At 46.3% G+C, this 23,916-nt stretch overlaps 1 protein-coding gene across 1 annotated transcript; it reads right to left on the bottom strand.

Annotated features, from left to right (window-relative positions):
• Nucleotides 1-2,479: 2,479 nt before the first annotated feature.
• LOC119941489 (proteasome maturation protein) lies at nucleotides 2,480-15,004 on the bottom strand. The gene is made up of 6 exons (XM_038761954.1): nucleotides 14,913-15,004; nucleotides 9,310-9,407; nucleotides 7,045-7,105; nucleotides 5,588-5,689; nucleotides 4,460-4,553; nucleotides 2,480-2,714 (listed from the first exon to the last, which is right to left on the bottom strand). The coding sequence occupies exons 1-6, from the start codon at nucleotides 14,913-14,915 to the stop codon at nucleotides 2,647-2,649; spliced, it is 426 nt and encodes a 141-aa protein (XP_038617882.1). The 5' UTR covers nucleotides 14,916-15,004; the 3' UTR covers nucleotides 2,480-2,646.
• Nucleotides 15,005-23,916: the final 8,912 nt, after the last annotated feature.

Here is a 23,916-nt window from a genome sequence, read left to right as displayed (position 1 = left end):
ACCACTTTCCAAATACTTCCTAACATAGCGTTGTGATGACCCAGCCAAGAGGACACTGCTGAGGCATCAGTTTCCCAGCTCACCAACAGAATGGGAAGGCACCCTCAATTTCCTCCCACTTGCTTTCAGTCACACCAACTTGAGAATAAAAATAATAATAATAATAATGGTATTTGTTAAGCACTTACTATGTGCCAAGCACTGTTCTAAGCGCTGGGGGGATACAAGGTGATCAGGCTGTCCCACGTGGGGCTCACAGTCTTAATCCCCATTTTACAGATGAGGGAACTGAGGCCCAGAGATGTGAAGTGACTTGCCCAAAGTCACACAGCTGACAATTGGTGGAGCAGGGATTTGAATCCATGACCTCTGACTCCAGAAGCACGGCCTAATGAACAAAGGATCTGGGTTCTAATTCCGGCTCCACCACTTCTCTACTGTGTGACCCTGGGCAAGTCACACTGTGCCTCAGTTACCTCATCTGTAAAATGGGGATTAAGACTCATGGGGCATGAGTCATGGGGAATCTCTAAGTGGGGCATGGACTGTGTCCAACCTGATTAGTCTGTAGCTTAGTGCAGCGCCTGGCACCCAGGAGCGCTTAACAAATGCCATTAAAAAAACTTGAGAACTATTTTCACAAATACGCTGAGCGCAGAGAGGACAGAGAAGCATTAACTGAAAAAAATATTAACCCAAGAATACTAAAAAAAAAATGGGGCGAGAATGAAGAGCACCCAAATGGTGGGAGGGAATGGAGGAGGAAGAGGCACACCTCCAGAAGGGAAGGGAGGTGGAGAAGGTCCACTCGGGCGGACCTGAAAACGTTTTACCGCCCCCAAATTCCAGCCCAGTCTTGAGGGGGTGGAGAGCCAACCCAAAATGAAGGTGAGAGAGTGAGGGCAGCGAGGCCTGCCCAACAGAGGAGGCATCGTCTAGACTGTGAGCCCGCTGTTGGGTAGGGACCGTCTCTATATGTTGCCAACTTGTACTTCCCAAGCGCTTAGTACAGTGCTCTGCACACAGTAAACGCTCAATAAATACGATTGAATGAATCAGTGGGCATCATCATCATCATCAATCGTATTTATTGAGCACTTACTGTGTGCAGAGCACTGTACTAAGCGCTTGGGAAGTACAAATTGGCAACATACATCCAACTATTCCAGCAGTGAGGGGGAGTTACATGGCTGCCTGGCCCCTTCTAGATGCCAGGAGGTTATCACTGCAGTTGTGATTTTTGGGGCACAGACCAGGTGGGCCCCAGGCAGCAATCGGTCAAATAGCCAGAGCTGCCTACACCAGCGTGGCTCAGTGGAAAGAGCCCGGGCTTTGGAGTCGGAGGTCATGGGTTCAAATCCCAGCTCCGCCACTTGTCAGCTGTGTGACTTTGGGCAAGTCACTTCACTTCTCTGTGCCTCAGTTACCTCATCTGGAAAAATGGGGATTAAGACTGTGAGCCCCCCGTGGGACAACCTCATCACCCTGTAACCTCCCCAGTGCTTAGAACAGTGCTTTGCATACAGTAAGCGCTTAATAAATGCTATCATTATTATTATTAATAATAGGATGAAGCAAATGAACAACACATGAGTCTTTTCACCAGGTTTTCTCATTACACTCATCAGCCCAGGAAAGAGCTAGTGAAAATGTCAGCTTCCTAAAACATGCTTCCCCGTTTCTCGCGGTGAGGGAACACATCCGCTAACTCTGTTGTACTCTCAAGGGCTGAGTACAGTGCTCTGTATGTACATAATAGGCGCTCAATACATACCACTGATTGATTGATTTCCCTCGTTGAATGGCAAGCTCCTTGAGGAGGAACGGTGTTTCTTGCTCTTCTCGTTTGCTCCCCAGAGCCTTTCAGGGCGTTGCTTTGTGCACTTCGGGTGCCAGTCGATTCTGACGTTGACCTTCATGGGTTTGTTTCAGCTCTGGTGTCTGCTCTCCTGTTCTTTTAAACTCCCTCATAAGCCTGGGCCGTTTTCCAGTTTCCTGACACAATGCAACGTGCCCAGGCCTAGAATCAGGAAAATGGAGCTGAACAGGAAGTGCCTAAAGTTGACCCAGGGAGTTAGCCCCCCTTTCCCAAAGGCTGAAGACCTCACTTTTTGGAGGGGGGAATATTTGTTAAGCACTTACTATGTGCCAGGCACTGTTCTAAGCGCTGGGTTAGATATGAGGTAATCAGGTTGGACACAGTCCGTGTCCCATATAGCTCTTATAGTCTTAATCCCCATTTTACAGATGACGTAACTGAGGCTCAGAAAAATGAAGCGACTTGCCCAACCAAGGACACCCAGCAGACAGGTGGCAGAGCCAGGATTAGAACCCAGGTCCTTCTGACACCCAGGCCTGTGCTCTAGGTGGTGAAGAACCCTAACAAAACGAGATGGACCCCTCACGGGGAAGAATGAGGAAGGGCATTACTACCAAACTGACGCTTTTCTCCCCACAGAAAATCAGGTGCTTTTACATGTATATGGAGTCAATTTTTAATGGCCATCACTCTCTTTGAAAAAAAAAAAAAGCAAATGAAATCCCACATAAGCAGTACAATCATGTACATGACAGCGGTTTTAGTGGTGTATAAGAGAAACTACAATATAAAGACAAGGCAAAACCGAGCTTCCAGGCACCTCTGGATTACAGCAGTCCAAGCTTGTGTTCCACCATCACGTGGGGCTCGCCCATTAACTCGCTTTGGGATGGGTCTGAAAAGCAAAGAGAAGCGTTTTAATGCTTTGTTCCAAGAAAGTGTCCTGGAACCTCACTCTGCAGATCACGCTTATTCTACAGCATCCTGGGGTCCTGATGAAATGATAAAGACACTCCGGTCTCCCGCACAGACTAGCGGAGAGGATGTTTGTAAATCACTGTGAAGGTAGGGTGTGGAGAGTGTCCTCCTTTAGTAGAATTTGCACTTGGGAATGTACGATTGGGAAGTAGTCAAGTCCACCAGACCCAAGGAAACACCGCTTAGTGAAAGGGTCAGGTATCCAATGGGCTCAAACGGCTACAAGGCACATATTCCAACTCCCTCTCCTCCTTAAACGTGGCTTGGACTCAGCCTTTCTGAACATCTCTTCACCCCACGACTACCCCGCAAAGCAAGTTTCCTGAAGAACTCGGACGGAGCAGCCGGCATTTATCAGCCTCCCAAAGTTTTCAAAAAGATTTACCAAAAAAATCGGTTTGACCCTTGCTTTTTCGGGCTGGGTGAGAGCTGCCGTTGAGCGCTTGGGATGCAAAGTCCCGGGAGCTCAGCGGGCCGCCACACTGCCCTGCACACGAGAGGGGGCCCACAAACACCCAGACCTGAAATGCCCTCGTTAACAGGAACAGGAAGTTTAACATAAGGCTAAGTTTGGTCTGGAGGCTCAGGAATTTCAGGTTTTCCTGCGGTTTCCAAACTCTCTCATGGGCCATTTCCCCCAGAGGAGAATCGTTGGCCGGCTGTTGTGTCCAGAGCGTTTCCTCCCCGGACATGAGCAGCAGAGCCCAACCAACGGACTCTCACTGGTCTTCTCCGTACGTATAGAGCAGTGGGGGCCCTAGCATACTGTGCCGGAACGGAGCCGACACAATTGCGCTGGAGTTGTTTGTCCTCTTCTTGTCCAGAAACAATGGTGGTCTGCCCCCATTGTTCGTCTCAAAAAGTCCCATCTGTGCAGGGATAACTGGGCTCAACTGAGAACCTGGCTTCCGATGGTAGTCTCCCTTCCCACCCACCACCCAGCTTGAGGATTTGGAAAACCATGAAGGAAGGGAGTGGGAGGAAGGAGAATCTAAAAACATCCTCTTTTTCACCCTTTACCTTGTCGTTGATCCTCTCTAAACTCTACTACTTCGCTCATTCATTCAATCGCATTTACTGAGCGCCTACTGTGTGCAAAGCACTGTACTATGTGCTTGGGAGAGTATAACAATAAACAGGCACATTCTCTGCCCACAGTGAGCTTACTACTTACTCCAAAAACCGAAATTCCACCCGCTCTGGGGCTTATAAACAACTCAATTACTTTCCCACCTCCTCCCGCGGGTTTTCCCTGATTAATTTCCCAGTACCCGAGTCGCATCTTATTTACACCCTCCTAAGTCTCATACAGTGCTCTGCACAGAGTAAGTGCTCAATAAATGATTGAATGAATGTATGCAGGTCTGCTTTACTTAGTACAGTGCTCTGCACACAGTAAGCGCTCAATAAATATGATGGACTGATTTACTTATTTTTGACACCCCAGGTTGTAAATTATTTTCGTTTGGCTCCCCCATTAGAGTGATTACTCCTTGGGGGCAGTAAACATGTCACTTTATTCTGTACTTCTCAAATGTCTAGTACAGTGCACCACCCCAAGTGGGCACCCAATAAATGCTGCTGCCTATACAGCCCACTGCTAAATCTTGGCAAGGAATGGTACGGTTTCCAAACACCTCGGTGAGCAGGTCGGCCACTCACCATTAAGAATGTCCTCAAAACTGATGGATTCGTCATTTCCCCTCAGGATGTCCAGTGCCAGGTTGGAGCTCTGGAGAAACGGGAGGCGCTGAGCCTGGGAAAATGTGTGGAAAGTGAGAACAAGTCCACAAAATAGAGCCCCGCTTCTTTTCACAACATGCTCTCTACAGTGTGTGTCCCGTCTCCGACCGTTCTGAAGAACCCAACTATACCACTGAGCCAGACTGCCAGGCCGGCCACGGCAGCGACCTGACTCCTCTGAACACAGCCCCAGAGGAGTTTGGAGGAAGGCATCCTCTACCAGTCTCAGTTTACCCCATTAACATCCAGTCACAGTTCAACTGTCCACAAATGCACGTAAGTGGTTGAGGAACCCATTGCTATCACCTGCCTCCATGGCTCTCTGTATGTGGGGGAGAAGACACGTCTAGTTTCGAACGCTGATCCGCTGCCCACCTGGGTACCCTTGGGATGGAGTCGGGGGTTTGGAGAGAATTCTGGGCCCCCCATCTATGCTCAATTACCCAGATCCACAATTCAGCTATTCCCTCTTTTCACATAGGAGCAGCTGGGGTGCTGTTGACAAATGTAGCCTAACCTTGTGTCTCTCTAAATAGATTTAGGTTTGGAAACTAGGAACTGGGACGGCATCTTCTGCAAAAAATAAGTGAGCACGGAGGAAAGTACGCTAGAAGGGAGTGTTGTATCTTCCACGTGTCCATACTCTCAAATAGGTTCGTTTAAGCCCAGTAGTATCAATCTGGATAGATGACGCTCCCTATCCCAGGAAGCTTTGTCAATTAATCCCATTTATTTCCAGCCTGTTGGGTTCAATCTGAAGTCCTGTATTCTCATTCTTATAAATACTAACTCTCCAGGTATATATTCATATTGACTTCCTGCTTGTCTTCCTTCAGACTGTGAAATCTCCATGGATCGGTGTCTTGGCCCATGTGCTACGTCCCTGATTAGGCTGCTGCAAACCGTGCAGAAAATCAATAGCCAAACTGGGGCCTAACACTAATCAAACGCAAAGCTGGTCTATTTTGAAGGAGGGCGGCTTATGACATTTTAAAGTTACTTCAGCACTTGCTTCCCGGAATGGACTGGTGAAGGGAATCAGCCTACCTGCTTCGCTGCCTTGAATTCCATCTGTAACTTTAGAGGTGCAAACAGGCCTTGGATATTTCTCAGGGTAGAAAAACTCATTTTGTCTTGATTGAGCTGGAACTACAAAAGAGAAACACTTTACTTTGCTGCTTTTAAGCCAACGTTCCAAGACATAGCAAGTACGCCCAACCCGAGGAATTTAGGAAGTAGTTTAGGTGGGGGTTTTTTTGTTTTTTAGTTTTGATTGACTCTGTTCTGTCTCTATCATCTTCTTCCATTTTTTTTTTAACATTTGTTAAATGCTTACTAAGTGCCAGGCATGATTCTAAGCACTGGGGTACATACAACCTAATCGGGTTGGACAAAGTCCATGTCTTCCATGGGGCTCATAGTCTTAATCCCCATTTTACAGATGAGGTAACTGATGCACAGAGAAGTTAAGTGATTTGCCCAAAGTACCACAGCAGACAAGTGGACAGAACCAGCATAAGAACCCGGGTCCTTCTGATTCCCAGGTCCGTGCTTTATCCACTAGGCCATACCGTCTTTTCACCCATCATCATCATCATCAATCATATTTATTGAGCGCTTACTGTGTGCAGAGCACTGTACTAAGCGCTTGGGAAGTACAAGTTGGCAACATATAGAGACAGTCCCTACCCAACAGTGGGCTCACACTCTAACACCCAGAGCTAATGGGTGTTTACCCAGAAGCATTCCTTATTATAGAACCACAGCTGTTTTATTTCCCATATCCTTTTCAGTTCTAATTCCTGAATGCCTGGGAACTCGGGTTTCCTGATGTTGTCCACAGCTGACTTTTTTTTGTTTTTTATAATGACATCGGTTAAGCACTTACTATGTGCCAGGCACTGTACTAAGCACTAGGTTTGACGAAAGACAATCGGATGGATGCAGTCCATGTCCCACATAGGGTTTACAGTCTTAATCCCCAATTTTACAGATGAGGGAACCTAGGCACAGAGATGTTAAGTGACTTGCCCAAGGCCATAAAGCAGAGAAGAAGTAGTGGAGCTGGGATTAGACACCCAAGTCCTACCCATCATCAAGGTCCGCTGACTCCACTAGGTCATGCTGCTTCCAGGGAGATTCTGCGACTATTTTAGACTCTTTCCTCCAGAGAAGTTCAAGTATTTCTTAACGTTTTCCCCAGGTAACAAGGAATGTATTTTCCCTGGATGAGGAAGGGGGACTACAGGTACGGGGAAAGTGTGATGAGCTCCCACGATCTGGCCCGCCACTGACGAGAATCTCACTGTATGTGAAAAAAATTCACTAGCATTGAGGAAGTGGCATAAACTTAAAATCAAGCAATGGTATTTATTGAGCGCTTATTATGTGTAGGGCACTATACTAAGTGCTTGGACCAGAATGAAAACAATCCATTGTTATACTTCAGGTTGCGTTTCCATCAGCAAATAAATAAAAAGTTCTCAGTTCAGCAACATACTTACATTTTTTTCTGATAGTTCAAGAGGGTGGCTGGGTAACAGGTCATTTTTCACACTGGAGAAACTGAACACGAACACAAGTAAAAGGATTAAGTTTCACGAATATTGGACACTCAGCTTATTGTGTGAGAAATACAGGAGTGAATACAACAAACTCAAGTCAGATCCAGTCCCGGCTCCATTAGAGACTGCTTGTATCAAAACACATCCAATTTAGTTACTTGTTAAACGCTTTGAAATTCACCACTCTGTCTTCAATTAATCCAGAGGATCGAACACACAAAGAAGCTGTGGTGGGATTTACAAGTTGGAAGGCTTTGCAAACTACTGTTCAACATCACAACTTTTTAGAGTATGTCGGTGCTTTGAATTTCATACTTTTGGGTGAAAAATAAATAAAAGCCTCACCCAAAACACTGGTAGATATAACTACTGCAGCACAACTGGAGAAAAACTATTCCTTCCAAATTTCAAAGCTGCTCTTTACCACCTCAGTAAATTTAACCTGTTCCCAAAGAACGGGGGACAAACTTGATACGAAGGCATAAATATTCAGTGTGATTCCAGACAAAGAAGCTGTGCTGGGATTTACAAGTTGGAAGGCTTTGCAAACTACTGTTCAACATCACAACTTTTTAGAGTATGTCGGTGCTTTGAATTTCATACTTTTGGGTGAAAAATAAATAAAAGCCTCACCCAAAACACCGGTATATATAAGTACTGCAGCACAACTGGAGAAAAACTATTCCTCCCAAATTTCAAAGCTGTTCTTTACCACCTCAGTAAATTTAACCTGTTCCCAAAGAACGGGGGACAAACTTAATACGAAGACAAATATTCAGTGTGATTCCAGGCTTTACAATGGGATTTTACCTGATGATATCCTCCCATTTTGAGAGTTTAACACCCTGCCAAAATGCTATCTATAAGAAACTACAAAGTCTTTGGGGCCTTTGCCCTAGTTATCCAGTTAACGCTATATGAAAAGGTTTTTTAAGAAATGTAAAAGCACTGGTTCCGACGTGCCACTTATAGTCATTAATTATGTTCTGTTTTATGCTGTTCTTTATGAGCTTGCAAAACGAACAGGAGCAACAAAAATGGACAACCTGTCCCTGGATCTCAATCGTACCTTTATTGGGAGGCCCTCAAGGTGGACCCCATCATTCATTTTGGAGAGGGACTAAGATACCTCCATTTTGGAGTAGGGAAAGGGGCCTGCTTGGTAACAGGTCAGTGGAGAACAAGAAGTCACAGAATCTAACCCCTCTTCTCCCCGGCTGATGCTCTGCCAGCTGACTGCTTACCTGCTTCCACAGCCTTAAATGATAATAATAATAACTGGTATTTGTTAAACGCTTACTACGTGACATATACTGTTCTAAGCGCTGGGATAAATACAAGCTAATTGGGTTGGACACAGTCCCTGTCCCACACAGTCTTAATCCCCATTTTACAGATGAGGGAACTGAGGCACAGGGAAGTGAAATGACTTGCTCAAGGTCACACAGCAGACAAGTGGTGGAGCTGGGATTAGAATCCATACGCCAAGCTAGCTCTCTTCCTCCCTTCAAGGCCCTGCTGAGAGCTCACCTCCTCCAGGAGGCCTTCCCAGACTGAGCCCCTTCCTTCCTCTCCCCCTCGTCCCCCTCTCCATCCCCCCGTCTTACCTCCTTCCCTTCCCCACAGCACCTGTATCTGGTTGTACATATTTATTACTCTATTTATTTATTTATTTATTTTACTTGTACATTTCTATCCTATTTATTTTTTTGGTATGTTTGGTTTTGTTCTCTGCCTCCCCCTTTTAGACTGTGAGCCCACTGTTGGGTAGGGACTGTCTCTATGTGTTGCCAATTTGTACTTCCCAAGCGCTTAGTACAGTGCTCTGCACATAGTAAGCGCTCAATAAATACGATTGATTGATTGATTGATTGATATCCTGCTCTCAGGCCCGTCCTCTACCCACTAGGGCACGTTGCTTCTCACAAACGAACTCTGATGTTTTGCTCTCTCTCACATCCTGCGATGGTTGCCAGCAACCTACACATCCCACGCAGCTTGGCGTGGAGAGGCTGTCGTTGAAACGGCAAGCCCTCACCGGAGGACGGGACTGGAACTCTTTCGAATCGAGAGGGAGCGGTCACCTTTCTTCCTCAAACTAATTTTTTCTACTTGACGAAGGCACCCTTCGTCTCAGGCGCTCGATGACCATCCAACGGCCACAGCGGCGTTCGGGCCAAGTCTTCGCCATGCTTCGATACATACCCTGTACGAAGAACATCGTGGTTCTCAAAAGCACCGCTTGCTGACAGCTCGCGAACTGGAATGCTGTCCTTCAGCTGAGATCCAAGCCCCCTGCAATTCTGATATATACACACACACAAAACAAAAAAAGAGAGACCATTATTTTTACAGATTAGGGCTGAAACAGACCCGCCCCATTTACCAAAAGCAATCTCTCCACTCACCCGTTACCGAGACGGCAACTGGCCACATTACGAATTACCCTCTGACCTGTGCATCGTTTTACATTCATTCTGATTTTAGTTATTTTTCGCAGGTGGTGATTGATTAAGAGGGAAACCGGGACCTCAAATGAAGGGATTTCTTTGCTGCCCCTTTTTAATTTAGTAAATCTGCCTTCGAATTGTAAATTTAGATCTGAACCATCCAACTGACTTGCTGCAGTGGAAAAATGTTCAAACTGTACTGTCACACAAGTACAGCTTAAAACTGCAGTTTTTAATTCAGTTCCCTTTCAAAGTACGCACACTATTATCTCTTGCCCTATCATTGGTCCCTTATGTATCTTCAAATAAAAAAATGAACCGTTTTACTGGATGCTTTCACTTCTTTTAGTAACAAGCTTTTACCCAATAAAATCTTCTATTAATGCTAACACTATTATCTGAAATTTATAGAAACTTTATACCAAAGAACCCAAATGTTTTCACCTTATTTAAACCTCATCAACAAATTTTGCATTTTCACCTTTGTCTCCCTATGTAGAATCCTAAAAATGAACTGTAATGATCCTTAGGTTACAGGTATCTAAGTGGCTCATTGGAAAGAGCCCGGGCTTTGGAGTCAGAGGTCATGGGTTCAAATCCTGGCTCCACCACTTTTCAGCTGTGTGACTTTGGGGAAATCACTTAACTTCTCTGTGCCTCAGTTACCTCATCTGTAAAATGCGGATTAAGACTTTGAGCCCCACGTGGGACCTGTTCACCTTGTAGCCTCCACAGCGCTTAGAACAGTGCTTAGAACACAGTCAAATCCCAACTTTGTCAATTGTAAACTGTGTGACTTTGGCCAATAATAACAATGATAATAATAACGGCATTTATTAAGCACTTACTATGTGCAAAGCACTGTTCTAAGCGCTGGGGAGGTTACAAGGTGATCAGGCTGTCCTACGGGGGGCTCAGTCTTCATCTTCATTTTCCAAATGAGGTAACTAAGGCACAGAAGTGAAGTGACTTGCCCAAAGTCACACAGCTGACAAGTGGCGGGGCCGGGATTTGAACCCATGACCTCCGACTCCCTTTCAATTTCATATTCATACTCGAATCCAATTCGAATTTCAATTTCGTATTCAATAAATACGATTGAATGAATCAACCAATCGTATTTCTTGAGCGCTTACTGTGTGCAGAGCACTGTACTAAGCGCTTGGGAAGTACAAGTTGGCAACATATAGGGAATGAAGGACTGGGGCAAGTCATTTCCTCCTTTCAAAGCCCTACTGAGAGCTCACCTCCTCCAGGAGGCCTTCCCAGGCTGAGCCCCCTCCTTCCTCTCCCCCTCCCCTCAGCCTTACCTCCTTCCCCTCCCCACAGCACCTGTATATATGTTTGTATGTATTTATTACTCTATTTTATTTGTACATATTTATTCTATTTATTTTATTTTGTTAATATATTTTGTTCTCTGTCTCCCCCGTTTAGACTGTGAGCCCACTGTTGGGTAGGGACCGTCTCTATATGTTGCCAACTTGTACTTCCCAAACGCTTAGTATGGTGCTCTGCACACAGTAAGCGCTCAATAAATATGATTGATTGATTGATTGTTGGGTGGGGACCGTCTTTATATATTGTCAACTTGGACTTCCCAAACGCTTAGTACAGTGCTCTGCACACAGTAAGCGCTCAATAAATACGACAATGAATGAATGAAAGTCCCTTCACTTCTCTGGGCCTCAGTTCCCTCATCTGCAAAATGGGGATGAAGACTGTGAGCCCCCCGGGGGGAGAAAATCAATCAATCAATCAATCGTATTTATTGAGTGCTTACTGTGTGCAGAGCACTGTTAATATGTTTTGTTTGGTTCTCTGTCTCCCCCTTCTAGACTGTGAGCCCACTGTTGGGTGGGGACCGTCTCTCTATGTTGCCAACTTGGACTTCCCAAACGCTTAGTACAGTGCTCTGCACACAGTAAGCGCTCAATAAATACGACTGAATGAATGAATAAGTGAAGGGCAAGTCCCTTCACTTCTCTGGGCCTCAGTTCCCTCACCTGCAAAATGGGGGTGAAGACTGTGAGCCCCCCGGGGGGGGGGGGGAAATCAATCAATCGTATTTATTGAGCGCTTACTGTGTGCAGAGCACTGTACTAAGCGCTTGGGAAGTCCAAGTTGGCCTGATCACCTTGGAACCTCCCCAGTGCTTAGAACAGTGCTTTGCACACAGTAAGCGCTTAATAAACACCATTGTTAATTAACTCAGTGGCGGAGGCGGGATTAGAACCCACGACCTCTGACTCCCAAGCCTGGACTCGTAATAATAATAATGGCATTTGTTAAGCGCTTACTATGTGCAAAGCACTGTTCTAAGCGCTGGGGGGGATACAAGGTGATCATCAATCGTATTGATTGAGCGCTTCCTGTGTGCAGAGCACTGTACTAAGCGCTTGGGAAGTCCAAGTTGGCCTGATCACCCAGCGCTTAGAACAGTGCTTTGCACATAGTAAGCGCTTAATAAACACCATTGTTAATTAACTAAGTGGCGGAGGCGGGATTAGAACCCACGACCTCTGACTCCCAAGCCCGGGCTCTTAATAATAATAATAGCATTTGTTAAGCGCTTACTATGTGCAAAGCACTGTTCTAAGCGCTGGGGGGGATACAAGGTGATCGTCAATCGTATTGATTGAGCGCTTACTGTGTGCAGAGCACTATACTAAGCGCTTGGGAAGTACAAGTTGGTCTGATCACCCAGCGCTTAGAACAGTGCTTTGCACCTAGTAAGCGCTTAATAAACACCATTATTAATTAAGTGGCGGAGGCGGGATTAGAACCCACGACCTCTGACTCCCAAGCCCGGGCTCTTAATAATAATAATAGCATTTGTTAAGCGCTTACTATGTGCAAAGCACTGTTCTAAGCGCTGGTGGGGGATACAAAGTGGTCATCAATCGTATTGATTGAGCGCTTACTGTGTGCAGAGCACTATACTAAGCGCTTGGGAAGTACAAGTTGGTCTGATCACCCAGCGCTTAGAACAGTGCTTTGCACCTAGTAAGCGCTTAATAAACACCATTATTAATTAAGTGGCGGAGGCGGGATTAGAACCCACGACCTCTGACTCCCAAGCCCGGGCTCTTAATAATAATAATAGCATTTGTTAAGCGCTTACTATGTGCAAAGCACTGTTCTAAGCGCTGGGAGGGATACAAGGTGATCATCAATCGTATCGATTGAGCGCTTACTGTGTGCAGAGCACTGTACTAAGCGCTTGGGAAGTACAAGTTGGTCTGATCACCCAGCGCTTAGAACAGTGCTTTGCACCTAGTAAGCGCTTAATAAACACCATTATTAATTAAGTGGCGGAGGCGGGATTAGAACCCACGACCTCTGACTCCCAAGCCCGGGCTCTTAATAATAATAATAGCATTTGTTAAGCGCTTACTATGTGCAAAGCACTGTTCTAAGCGCTGGGAGGGATACAAGGTGATCATCAATCGTATCGATTGAGCGCTTACTGTGTGCAGAGCACTGTACTAAGCGCTTGGGAAGTACAAGTTGGTCTGATCACCCAGCGCTTAGAACAGTGCTTTGCACCTAGTAAGCGCTTAATAAACACCATTATTAATTAAGTGGCGGAGGCGGGATTAGAACCCACGACCTCTGACTCCCAAGCCCGGGCTCTTAATAATAATAATAGCATTTGTTAAGCGCTTACTATGTGCAAAGCACTGTTCTAAGCGCTGGGAGGGATACAAGGTGATCATCAATCGTATCGATTGAGCGCTTACTGTGTGCAGAGCACTGTACTAAGCGCTTGGGAAGTACAAGTTGGTCTGATCACCCAGCGCTTAGAACAGTGCTTTGCACCTAGTAAGCGCTTAATAAACACCATTATTAATTAAGTGGCGGAGGCGGGATTAGAACCCACGACCTCTGACTCCCAAGCCCGGGCTCTTAATAATAATAATAGCATTTGTTAAGCGCTTACTATGTGCAAAGCACTGTTCTAAGCGCTGGGAGGGATACAAGGTGATCATCAATCGTATCGATTGAGCGCTTACTGTGTGCAGAGCACTGTACTAAGCGCTTGGGAAGTACAAGTTGGTCTGATCACCCAGCGCTTAGAACAGTGCTTTGCACCTAGTAAGCGCTTAATAAACACCATTATTAATTAAGTGGCGGAGGCGGGATTAGAACCCACGACCTCTGACTCCCAAGCCCGGGCTCTTAATAATAATAATAGCATTTGTTAAGCAATTACTATGTGCAAAGCACTGTTCTAAGCGCTGGGGGGGATACAAGGTGATCGTCAATCGTATTTATTGAGCGCTTCCTGTGTGCAGAGCACTATACTAAGCGCTTGGGAAGTACAAGTTGGTCTGATCACCCAGCGCTTAGAACAGTGCTTTGCACCTAGTAAGCGCTTAATAAACACCATTATTAACTAAGTGGCGGAGGCGGGATTAGAACCCACGACCTCTGACTCCCAAGCCCGGGCTCTTAATAATGATAATAATAATGACAGCATTTGTTAAGCACTTACTATGTGCAAAGCACTGTTCTAAGCGCTGGGGGGGATACAAGGTGATCGTCAATCGTATTTATTGAGCGCTTCCTGTGTGCAGAGCACTGTACTAAGCGCTTGGGAAGTACAAGTTGGCCTGATCACCCAGCGCTTAGAACAGTGCTTTGCACCTAGTAAGCGCTTAATAAACACCATTATTAATTAAGTGGCGGAGGCGGGATTAGAACCCACGACCTCTGACTTCCAAGCCCGGGCTCTTAATAATAATAATAGCATTTGTTAAGCGCTTACTATGTGCAAAGCACTGTTCTAAGCGCTGGGGGGGATACAAGGTAGTCATCAATCGTATTGATTGAGCGCTTACTGTATGCAGAGCACTATACTAAGCGCTTAGGAAGTACAAGTTGGTCTGATCACCCAGCGCTTAGAACAGTGCTTTGCACCTAGTAAGCGCTTAATAAACACCATTATTAATTAAGTGGCGGAGGCGGGATTAGAACCCACGACCTCTGACTCCCAAGCCCGGGCTCTTAATAATAAAAATAATAATGATAGCATTTGTTAAGCGCTTACTATGTGCAAAGCACTGTTCTAAGCGCTGGGGGGGATACAAGGTGATCAGGTTGTCCCTCGGGGGGGCTCCCAGTCTTCACCCCCATTTTACAGATGAGGTAACTGAGGCTCAGAGAAGTGAAGAGACTTGCCCAAGGTCACACAGCAGACATGGGGTGGGGGCGGGATTCGAACCCACGACATCTGACTCCAAAGCCCGGGCTCTTTCCACTGAGCCACGGGCTGCATCGACCCGATTAGCTGGTGTGTCCCCCGTCCTCCCCCGCGGCGCTCAGTACAGAGTCACCTCAGGACCCCGAACTCACCATCTTGGCCCTCGCCTCACGACGCCTCGCGAGGCCACTTCCGCTTCCGCTCCCGCCGCCGGAAGTGCGTCACACTCGGCCCAGGAGCTCGGGCGGGAGGGGAGGGCGAAGGGGCGCGTGCGCGCCCGCAGGGGGGCGGGGCCGGGCGGGAGAGGCAGAGAGGGGAGGGAGCCGGAGGTGGGCGGGGATAGGCAAATGAGGAGACGGGATTGGACGGGGCGCGGCACAGGGGGCGTGTCTACGTAATGATGAGGGCGTGGCTATAGGGGGCGTGGCTAGGCAAATGAAGAGACGGGATTGGACGGGGCGCGGCCAAGGGGGCGTGGCTACGTATGGGGGGCGGGGCTAAGGAGAAGCAGCGTGGCTCAGTGGAAAGAGCCCGGGCTTTGGAGTCGGGGCGGGAGAGGCAGAGAGGGGAGGGAGCCGGAGGTGGGCGGGGATACGCAAATGAGGAGACGGGATTGGACGGGGCGCGGCACAGGGGGCGTGTCTACGTAATGATGAGGGCGTGGCTATAGGGGGCGTGGCTAGGCGAATGAAGAGACGGGATTGGACGGGGCGAGCCCAAGGGGGCGTGGCTACGCATGGTGGGGCGGGGCTAAGGAGAAGCCACGTGGTTCAGTGGAAAGAGCCCGGGCTTTGGAGTCGGGGGTCGTGGGTTCGAATCCCGCCTCCGCCAACTGTCGGCTGGGTGACCTTGGGCAAGTCACTTCGCTTCCCTGGGCCTCAGTTCCCTCATCTGTAAAATGGGCATGAAGATTGTGAGCCCCACGAGGGACAGCCTGATCATTAGAGAAGCAGCGTGGCTCCGTGGAAAGGGCACGGGCTCTGGAGTCAGAGGTCATGGGTTCGTATCCCGGCTCTGCCACTTGTCAGCTGGGTGACTTTGGGCGAGTCACTTTAACTTCTCTGGGCCTCAGTTCCCTCATCTGTAAAATGGGGGTTAAAACTGGGAGCCCCCCCCGTGGGACAACCTCATCACCTTGTAACCTCCCCAGCGCTTAGAACAGTGCTTTGCACATAGTAAGCGCTTAATAAATGCTATCATTATTATTATCATCATCATCATCAATCGTATTTATTGAGCGCTTACTGTGTGCAGAGCACTGTACTAAGCGCTTGGGAAGTACAAGTTGGCAACATCTAAAGACAGTCCCTACCCAACAGTGGGCTCACAGTCTAAAAGGGGGAGACAGAGAACGAAACCAAACATACTAACAAAATAAAATAAATAGGATAGATATGTACAAGTAAAATAAATCAATAAATAAATAGAGTAATAAATATGTACAAACATACATACATATATACAGGTGCTGTGGGGAAGGGAAGGAGGTAAGATGAGGGGGATGGAGAGGGGGGCGAGGGGGAGAGGAAGGAAGGGGCTCAGTCTGGGAAGGCCTCCTGGAGGAGGTGAGCTCTCAGTAGGGCCTGACTCGGGGGTCATGGGTTCGAATCCCAACTCCGCCAACTGTCAGCTGGGTGACTTTGGGCAAGTCACTTCACTTCTCTGGGCCTCAGTTACCTCATCTGAAAAATGGGGATTAAGACTGTGAGCCCCCCGTGGATAACCTGATCATTTTGTAACCTCCCCAGCGCTTAGAACAGTGCTTTGCACATAGTAAGTGCTTAATAAATGCCATTATTATTATTATTATTACATTCATTCATTCATTCAATTGTATTTATTGAGCGCTTACTGTGTGCAGAGCACTGTACTAAGCGCTTGGGAAGTACAAGTTGGCAGCATATAAAGACGGTCCCTACCCGACAACGGGCTCACAGTCTAGAAGGGGGAGACAGACAACAAAACAAAACATGTGGACAGGTGTCAAGTCGTCAGAACAAATAGAAATAAAGCTAGATGCACATCATTAACAAAATAAAACAAAAACTATCCTCCTATCTCCCAAGCCCGGAACCTCAATAATCCTCAATTAATTAATCGCATTTATTGAATGATTATCGTGCGCAGAGCATTGTACTAAACTCTTGGGAGAGTACCATATAACAGAGTTGGTAGAAATGTTACACCTCAACTCATTACTTTCATTCAACTTTTATTCAATCCACATATTGTGTTGCCAACTTGTACTTCCCAAGCGCTTAGTACAGTGCTCTGCACAGGGTAAGCGCTCAATAAATACGATTGAATGAATGAATGAATGAATCTGTCATCAAATCTATCTGTTTTACCTTCACGACATCACTAAAATCCACCTGAATCCAAACTGCTACTACTCTGCTCCGAGCACTTATCGTATCCCACCTTGGCTATTATACCCACTTTCTGTTTTTGGCTAATCTTGAATTGACAGCAGATTTATACTAATCTTCCACTGCTCTTTGATTTTGGGAAACTAGGATTTCCCATTTCCGGCAATTACATTTACTATTGTGCTCGATAGACTCCAACACAAAGGTATTTATCGAGTTCCTGGTTTGTGCAGTGCACCATACTAGGGGTGTCTGCAAAAATATGATAAGAATATGATATTGATGATGGCCAGATGAGGTGCTGGCAGAAAAAAAATAATATTCAATCAATCAATCAATTGTATTTTTATTGAGCGCTTGTTGTGTGCAGAGAACTGTACTAAGCGCTCAGGAGAGTACAATTCATTCATTCATTCAATCATATTTATTGAGCGCTTACTGTGTGCAGGGCACTGTACTAAGCATTTGGGAAGTACAAATTGGCAACATATAGAGACGGTCCCTACCCAACAACGGGATCACAGTCTAGAATATAACAATTTAACAGACATCTTCCCTGCCCACAATGAGCTTACAGTCTAGAGAGCTTACAGTCAAAGAAAAATTTGGAAAATTCACGGATGCAAGGTGACGGGGATAAAGTTAAGAGATGGTGTTGGGAGACAGGGTTGTCAGAAGGAACATCCATAAACATGAAGATACTAATAATCCCTCGAGTTTGGAAAGCACTTTCAATTTTTTCCAAAGGATTCGCACCAATCCCTGGATCTTCACAACATTCCTATGGAGAGGCAAGTTTTATCCTGTTTACAGATGTAGACCCTAAACGGATAGATAGATATCCACCGGTTTGCCAACTGGTTTAAAACAGAGCTGACATTATAATCCAGGTTTTCTGATTCTCAGATAGTGTTTTCTACTAGATCACCAATCAGCAGAACTTGATAAACCCCTACCTTTTTTTAAATTCTTTTAGTTATTTGTTAAGCACTTACTGTACGTCAAACACAATTCTGAATGCTGGAGTATTCATTCAATCGTATTTACTGAGCGCGTACTGTGTGCTTGGGAAGTACAATTTAATAATTGCGCTCAATAAATACGATTGATGATGATGATGATAAGGTCAGACACAGGCCCTGTTCTGCATGGGGCTCACAGTCTAAGTAGGAGAGAGAACAGGTATTTAAATCCCCATTTTACAGTTGAGGAAACTAAGGTACAGAGAAGTGAAGTGACTTGCCTAAGATCACACAGCAAACAATCGGCAGAGCAATTGACCGAGCTAGGATTAGAGAAGCAGCGTGGCTCAGTGGAAAGAGCCCGGGCTTTGGAGTCAGAGGTCATGGGTTCAAATCCCGGCTCCGCCACTTGTCAGCTGTGTGACTTTGGGCAAGTCACTTCACTTCTCTGTGCCTCAGTTACCTCATCTGTAAAATGGGGATTAAGACTGTGAGCCCCCGTGGGACAACCTGATCACCTTGTAACCTCCTCGGCGCTTAGAACAGTGCTTTTCACATAGTAAGTGCTTAATAAATGCTATTATTATTATTATTATAACACAGGTCCTCTAACTCCAAAGCCCATGCTCTTTCCACTACTCATTTGGAACACTGTACTAAACGTTTCAGAGGGTACAACAGAAGCAAAATACACTTCCCTGCCCTCCTGGAGTTTATAACCTAAAAAAGAGACAGAGAAACCACATTGCCTCCTCCCAGCTAACAGAGCTTTCATTCAAAACGCTTTGATAATATTTATCTCATTTTGTCCCCACAACATTGTTGTCCTGATCTTTTATGTTGTTTTTCTGTTTATGTTTCATCTTCCGTTATGTATCTGGTGCCAAACCCTGACTTCTCCCCTTTTCCTTAGATTGTGAGCCCCTGGGGGGCCAGGGATTGTGACTAATTCCCACCCCTGTATTTTTTTCCCAATGCTTATTACAGTGCTTTGCACACAATATGCACTTCAAAAATACTCGTTGAGGGCAGGGCTCATTTCTACCAATTATCCTGTACTTTCCAAGTCGCTTAGACCTGTGCTCGACACCAGAGTAAGTGCTCTGTCTCTATATGTTGCCAACTTGTAATTCCCAAGCGCTTAGTACAGTGCTCTGCACACAGTAAGCGCTCAATAAATACAATTGATGATGATGATGCTCAAATAATAATGATAATTATGGTATTTAAGTGCTTACTGTGTGCCAAGCACTGTTCTAAGTACTGAAGTACCGATAATTCCATTCATTCATTCATTCAATCGTATTTATTGAGTGCTTACTGTGTGCAGAGCACTGTACTAAGCGCTTGGGAAGTACAAGTTGGCAACATATAGAGACGGCCCCTACCCAACAGTGGGCTCACAGTCTAGAAGGGGGAGACAGACAACAAAACTAAACATGTGGACAGTTGTCAAGTCGTCAGAACAAATAGAAATAAAGCTAGATGCACATCATTAACAAAATAAATAGAATAGTAAATATGTACAAGTAAAATAGAGTAATAAATCTATACAGACATATATACAGGTGCTGTGGGGAGGGGAAGGAGGTAGGGCGGGAGGGATGGGGGGAGAGGAAGGAGGGGGCTCAGTCTGGGAAGGCCTCCTGGAGGAGGTGAGCTCTCAGTAGGGCTTTGAAGGGAGGAAGAGAGCTTGTTTGGCAGATGTGGGGAGGGAGGGTATTCCAGGACCGGGGAATGGCGTAGGCCGGGGGTCTACGGTGGGACAGGCGAGAACAAGGCCCAGTGAGGAGGTTAGAGGCAGAGGAGCGGAGGGTGTGGGCTGGGCTGGAGAAGGAAAGAAGGGAGTTGAGGTAGGAGGGGGTGAGGGGATGCACAGCCTTGAATCTGAGAGTGAGGAGTTTTTGTCTGATGCGAAGGTTGATTGGTAGCCACCGGAGATTTTTGAGGAGGGGAGTAACATGCCCAGAGCGCTTTGGCACAAAGATGATCCAGGCGGCGGCGTGAAGTATAGATTGAAGTGGGGAGAGACAGGAGGATGGGAGATCAGAGAGGAGGCTGATGCAGTAATCCAGTCGGGATAGGATGAGAGATTGAACCAGCAGGGTAGCGGTTTGGATAGAGAGGGAAGAGTGGATCACTGACTGATTGATCCAATTTCTAACCTTCCCACTTTCTAAACCCCAAATCCCTACAATAGCACCTTCCGGCCTCCCTTCTCCCCTCCTTTCCATACTCTCCTTCCATCCTCGATTTCATCCTCCACTTCCTTGTCATCCTCTCTTCCGTACTCTCCCTCCCTTCCATGGTCCTGGCCCATCTTTCTCCTCCATTCCATACCCCCAGACTTTACCCCCAACTTCCCCCTCATCCATCTCTCTTGATCTTCCCCTCCTCTCTTCTGGAGCTCTGCACCCCCTTTCTGTAGGACACCCCCCCCCACCCTCCTCAACCATTTTTGGTCTGAGATTCTTTCCCTCGCCCTTCAAGACTTTTCCTTTCCCGTCATTTAGAACTCATCTTTCCTCAGTGCCATGAGGCTGCCCCCTTCTATCAATCAATCAATCAATCAATCAATCAATCAATCAATCGTATTATTGAGCACTTACTGTGTGCAGAGCACTGGACTAAGCGCTTGGGAAGTACAAGTTGGCAACATATAGAGACAGTCCCTACCCAACAGTGGGCTCACAGTCTAGAAGGGGAGACAGAGGACAAAACCAAACATATTAACAAAATAAAATAAATAGAACAGATATGTACAAGTAAAATAAATAGAGTAATAAATATGTACAAACATATATACATATATACAGGTCCCGTGGGGAAGGGAAGGAGGTAAGACTGGGGGGATGGAGATGGGGACGAGGAGGAACCCTAAAAAGTAATGTGGCTTAGTGGATGGAGCCCAGGCCCGGAAGTCATAAGGATCTGGGTTCTAATTCCTGCCATGGAATCATTTAATTTCTCTGTGCCTCATCTCCCTCTCTTTTCATGGCATTTGTGAAGAGCCACAGTCCCTGTCCCACATCGAGTTAACAATCAAACCCCATTTTACAGATAAGTAACTGAGACACAGACAAGTTAAGGAAATCCTCTTCTTCAAATAATTTAAATAACAGAATCCTATCCATTCCGTTGGTTTTGGTGTGTGATTTCCAAGTGGGTTTCGGTGGGCAAGGCTTCTTTAGAAATGCAGGGTCAGTACGATGTCAGGAAGCGCTTAATACAGTGCACTACCCCAAGAAGCACTTAGTCAATACCGGTGGTTTAATAAACAGTCTTTTTCAGCTAAGTGAACCTGTGTAGGGCAGAGTATTTGTGGAGACAGGAAAAATAAAAACTTCTTCCATGGGTCTCTGACAGCTTCTATGCAGAATCCATTAAAGTGAAAGTACGTGTTATTTTTCTTGAGTCGAAAAAACAAACCCCTTGGCTTTGATCTTTCAAGAAGCCCTTTTTTTGTGTGTGTTCACATTCCGCCCGACTTTTATGTCCCAGCATTCATTGTAGATTTAATTATTTTTTAAAAGCCTTGTTTTAAACGATTAAGCCTTTTCTGACTTTAAGATAAACACGGACCTGCTTTGTTAGAGATTAAAAATAAATTTCACATAAAACTGAAAAACGTGGCAAAGATAATACCGCGTAGGCGTCACCTTGTTCCAAAACAAGATCCCCTGGGGACCCCCTCCCTCCTCCCCTCAACTGCCCAGCTCGTCAGAATACTTGTTCTGAGAAAGTCCAGGAAACCCCTGACTCTAACCCACCCTTTCCTGAAACTGGTAAAGGTATTAAAAAAAAAAACAGTTACCACTGAAGTGAAAAGCAAAAAAGAAATCAAGCACCCTCATTGAATTTTAACTAAAAGCCCCAGCAGAGACTGGTTGGTGTTTAAAACCACTTAAAGGGCTTGCTTTTTCAGGTTTTCGTCCATTCTAGGCTTGCTGCCTGACAGGTTAAAGGCAGTGAGGGATTTCCAACAGTAATAAAAAAATCCATCCTGGATCTTCTAAAGGGAGGGGATCGATTTTTAATATTCTACAGCTGTCAGCGGGGAAAAAGGTCGGCCTCCTGGCCTCTTGGTATGGGTCCGTTCTGTGTGGTCAGAGAAGATCCTCTGACCGTGAATTTACCCTGGTCGGAGAGTGTGGATGGAAAGAAGCCTCCGTAACCAACAGTCTTTTCCACTACGTGCACGTGTCCTTTGTTGTGCTGTGGCAGCTGCAATTTGGAGCCAATTGGCCCACTGGGGCCAATTTTTCATTGTGGTCACAAGGGCTAAAAGGCGGCAAGGATTATCAGGGCCCCGGGATCAGAGACGCTAAGCCTTTTGTGGACGGGAATCATATCTACTGACCCTGGTGGATCAAACTCTCCCAAACTTTTAGTACGCTCTGCACACGGTAGGAGCTCATAAAATGCCACTGATATATTGATCGACAGACTTCAGAAGGAGGTAACTGGCTGGAAAACTGCCATTTTGGGTCTTTTCAGTCCTGCCTGGAAACGCTCAGGACCCGTTTAAGATTTGGGTGGAAGAAGGCAGGCTGGGCTCTGGACGATCCATATAAGAAGCAGCGTGGAGAAACAACATGGTCTATTGGATAGAGCATGCACCTGAGAATCAGAAGGACCTGGGTTCTAATGCTGACTCTGCCACTTGCCTACTGGGTGACCCTGGGCAAGTCACTTCACTTCTCTGGGCCTCAGTTCCCTCATCTGTAAAATGGGGATGAAGACTGTGAGCCCCCCGCGGGACATCATCATCATCAATCGTATTTATTGAGCGCTTACTGTGTGCAGCGCTCTGTACTAAGAGCTTGGGAAGTACAAGTTGGCAACATATAGAGACGGTCCCTACCCAACAGTGGGCTCACAGTCTAGAAGGGGATAGAGCACGGGCTTGGAAGTCTAGAATCCATTCAACAGAGAAGCAGCGTGGCTCAGTGGAAAGAGCCCGGGCTTTGGAGTCCGAGGTCATGGGTTCAAATCCCAGCTCTGCCAATTGCCAGCTGGGTGACTGTGGGCAAGTCACTTCACTTCCCTGGGCCTCAGTTCCCTCATCTGGAAAATGGGGATGAAGACTGTGAGCCCCACGTGGGACCACCTGATTACCTTGTATCTACCCCAGCGCTTAGAACAGTGCTTTGCACACAGTAAGCGCTTAAGAAATGCTACCATTATTATTTATTGAGCGCTGACTGGGCGCAGAGCACTGTTCTAAGCGCTTGGGATGTACAAGTCGGCAACGTATAGAGACGGTCCCTACCCAACTGCGGGCTCACAGTCAGCCAGTCGCTGGTGTTTAATTTTTGGCTGTCGTTTTGACTTTTCTTTCCCCTTTTGGGTTTGTTTTTTAAAATACCTTTTTAGGCCTTCTGGTTGGAAAATCTTTTTGTGGGTCAGGAGCCGAGGAGGGTCCTGGGGGAGGCAGCACCGCGGCCCACCAGGAGGTGGCGCCCTACCCCTTCTCTTTGCCCGGGAAAACATTCATTCATCCATCCATCCAATCGGATTTATTCATTCATCCATCCAATCTGATTTATTCATTCATTCATTCCATCGGATTCATTCATTCATTCAATCGGATTTATTGAGCGCTTACTGTGTGCAGAGCACTGTACTAAGCGCTTGGGAAGTACAAGTTGGCAACATCTAAAGGCGGTCCCTACCCAACAGTGGGCTCACAGTCTAGAAGGGGGAGACAGGGAACAAAACAAAACATATTTACAAAATAAAATCAATAGAATTCATTGTCAGTCAGTCAGTCAGTCGTATTTATTGAGCGCTTCCTGGGTGCAGAGCACTGTACTAAGCGCTTG

Source organism: Tachyglossus aculeatus, chromosome 20 (assembly GCF_015852505.1).
Source record: "Tachyglossus aculeatus isolate mTacAcu1 chromosome 20, mTacAcu1.pri, whole genome shotgun sequence".
Taxonomy (NCBI): domain Eukaryota; kingdom Metazoa; phylum Chordata; class Mammalia; order Monotremata; family Tachyglossidae; genus Tachyglossus; species Tachyglossus aculeatus.
This window is presented reverse-complemented; position numbering and strand designations above follow the sequence as displayed.

Excerpts from the sequence above, each read along its gene's own strand:
- LOC119941489 (XM_038761954.1), bottom strand. Across the intron at positions 5,690-7,044 it reads TTGAACTATCAGAAAAAAAT|TTCCAGCTCAATCAAGACAA; the intron begins GTAAGTATGTTG and ends TCTCTTTTGTAG. Across the intron at positions 4,554-5,587 it reads AATTCAAGGCAGCGAAGCAG|GCTCAGCGCCTCCCGTTTCT; the intron begins GTAGGCTGATTC and ends ACATTTTCCCAG.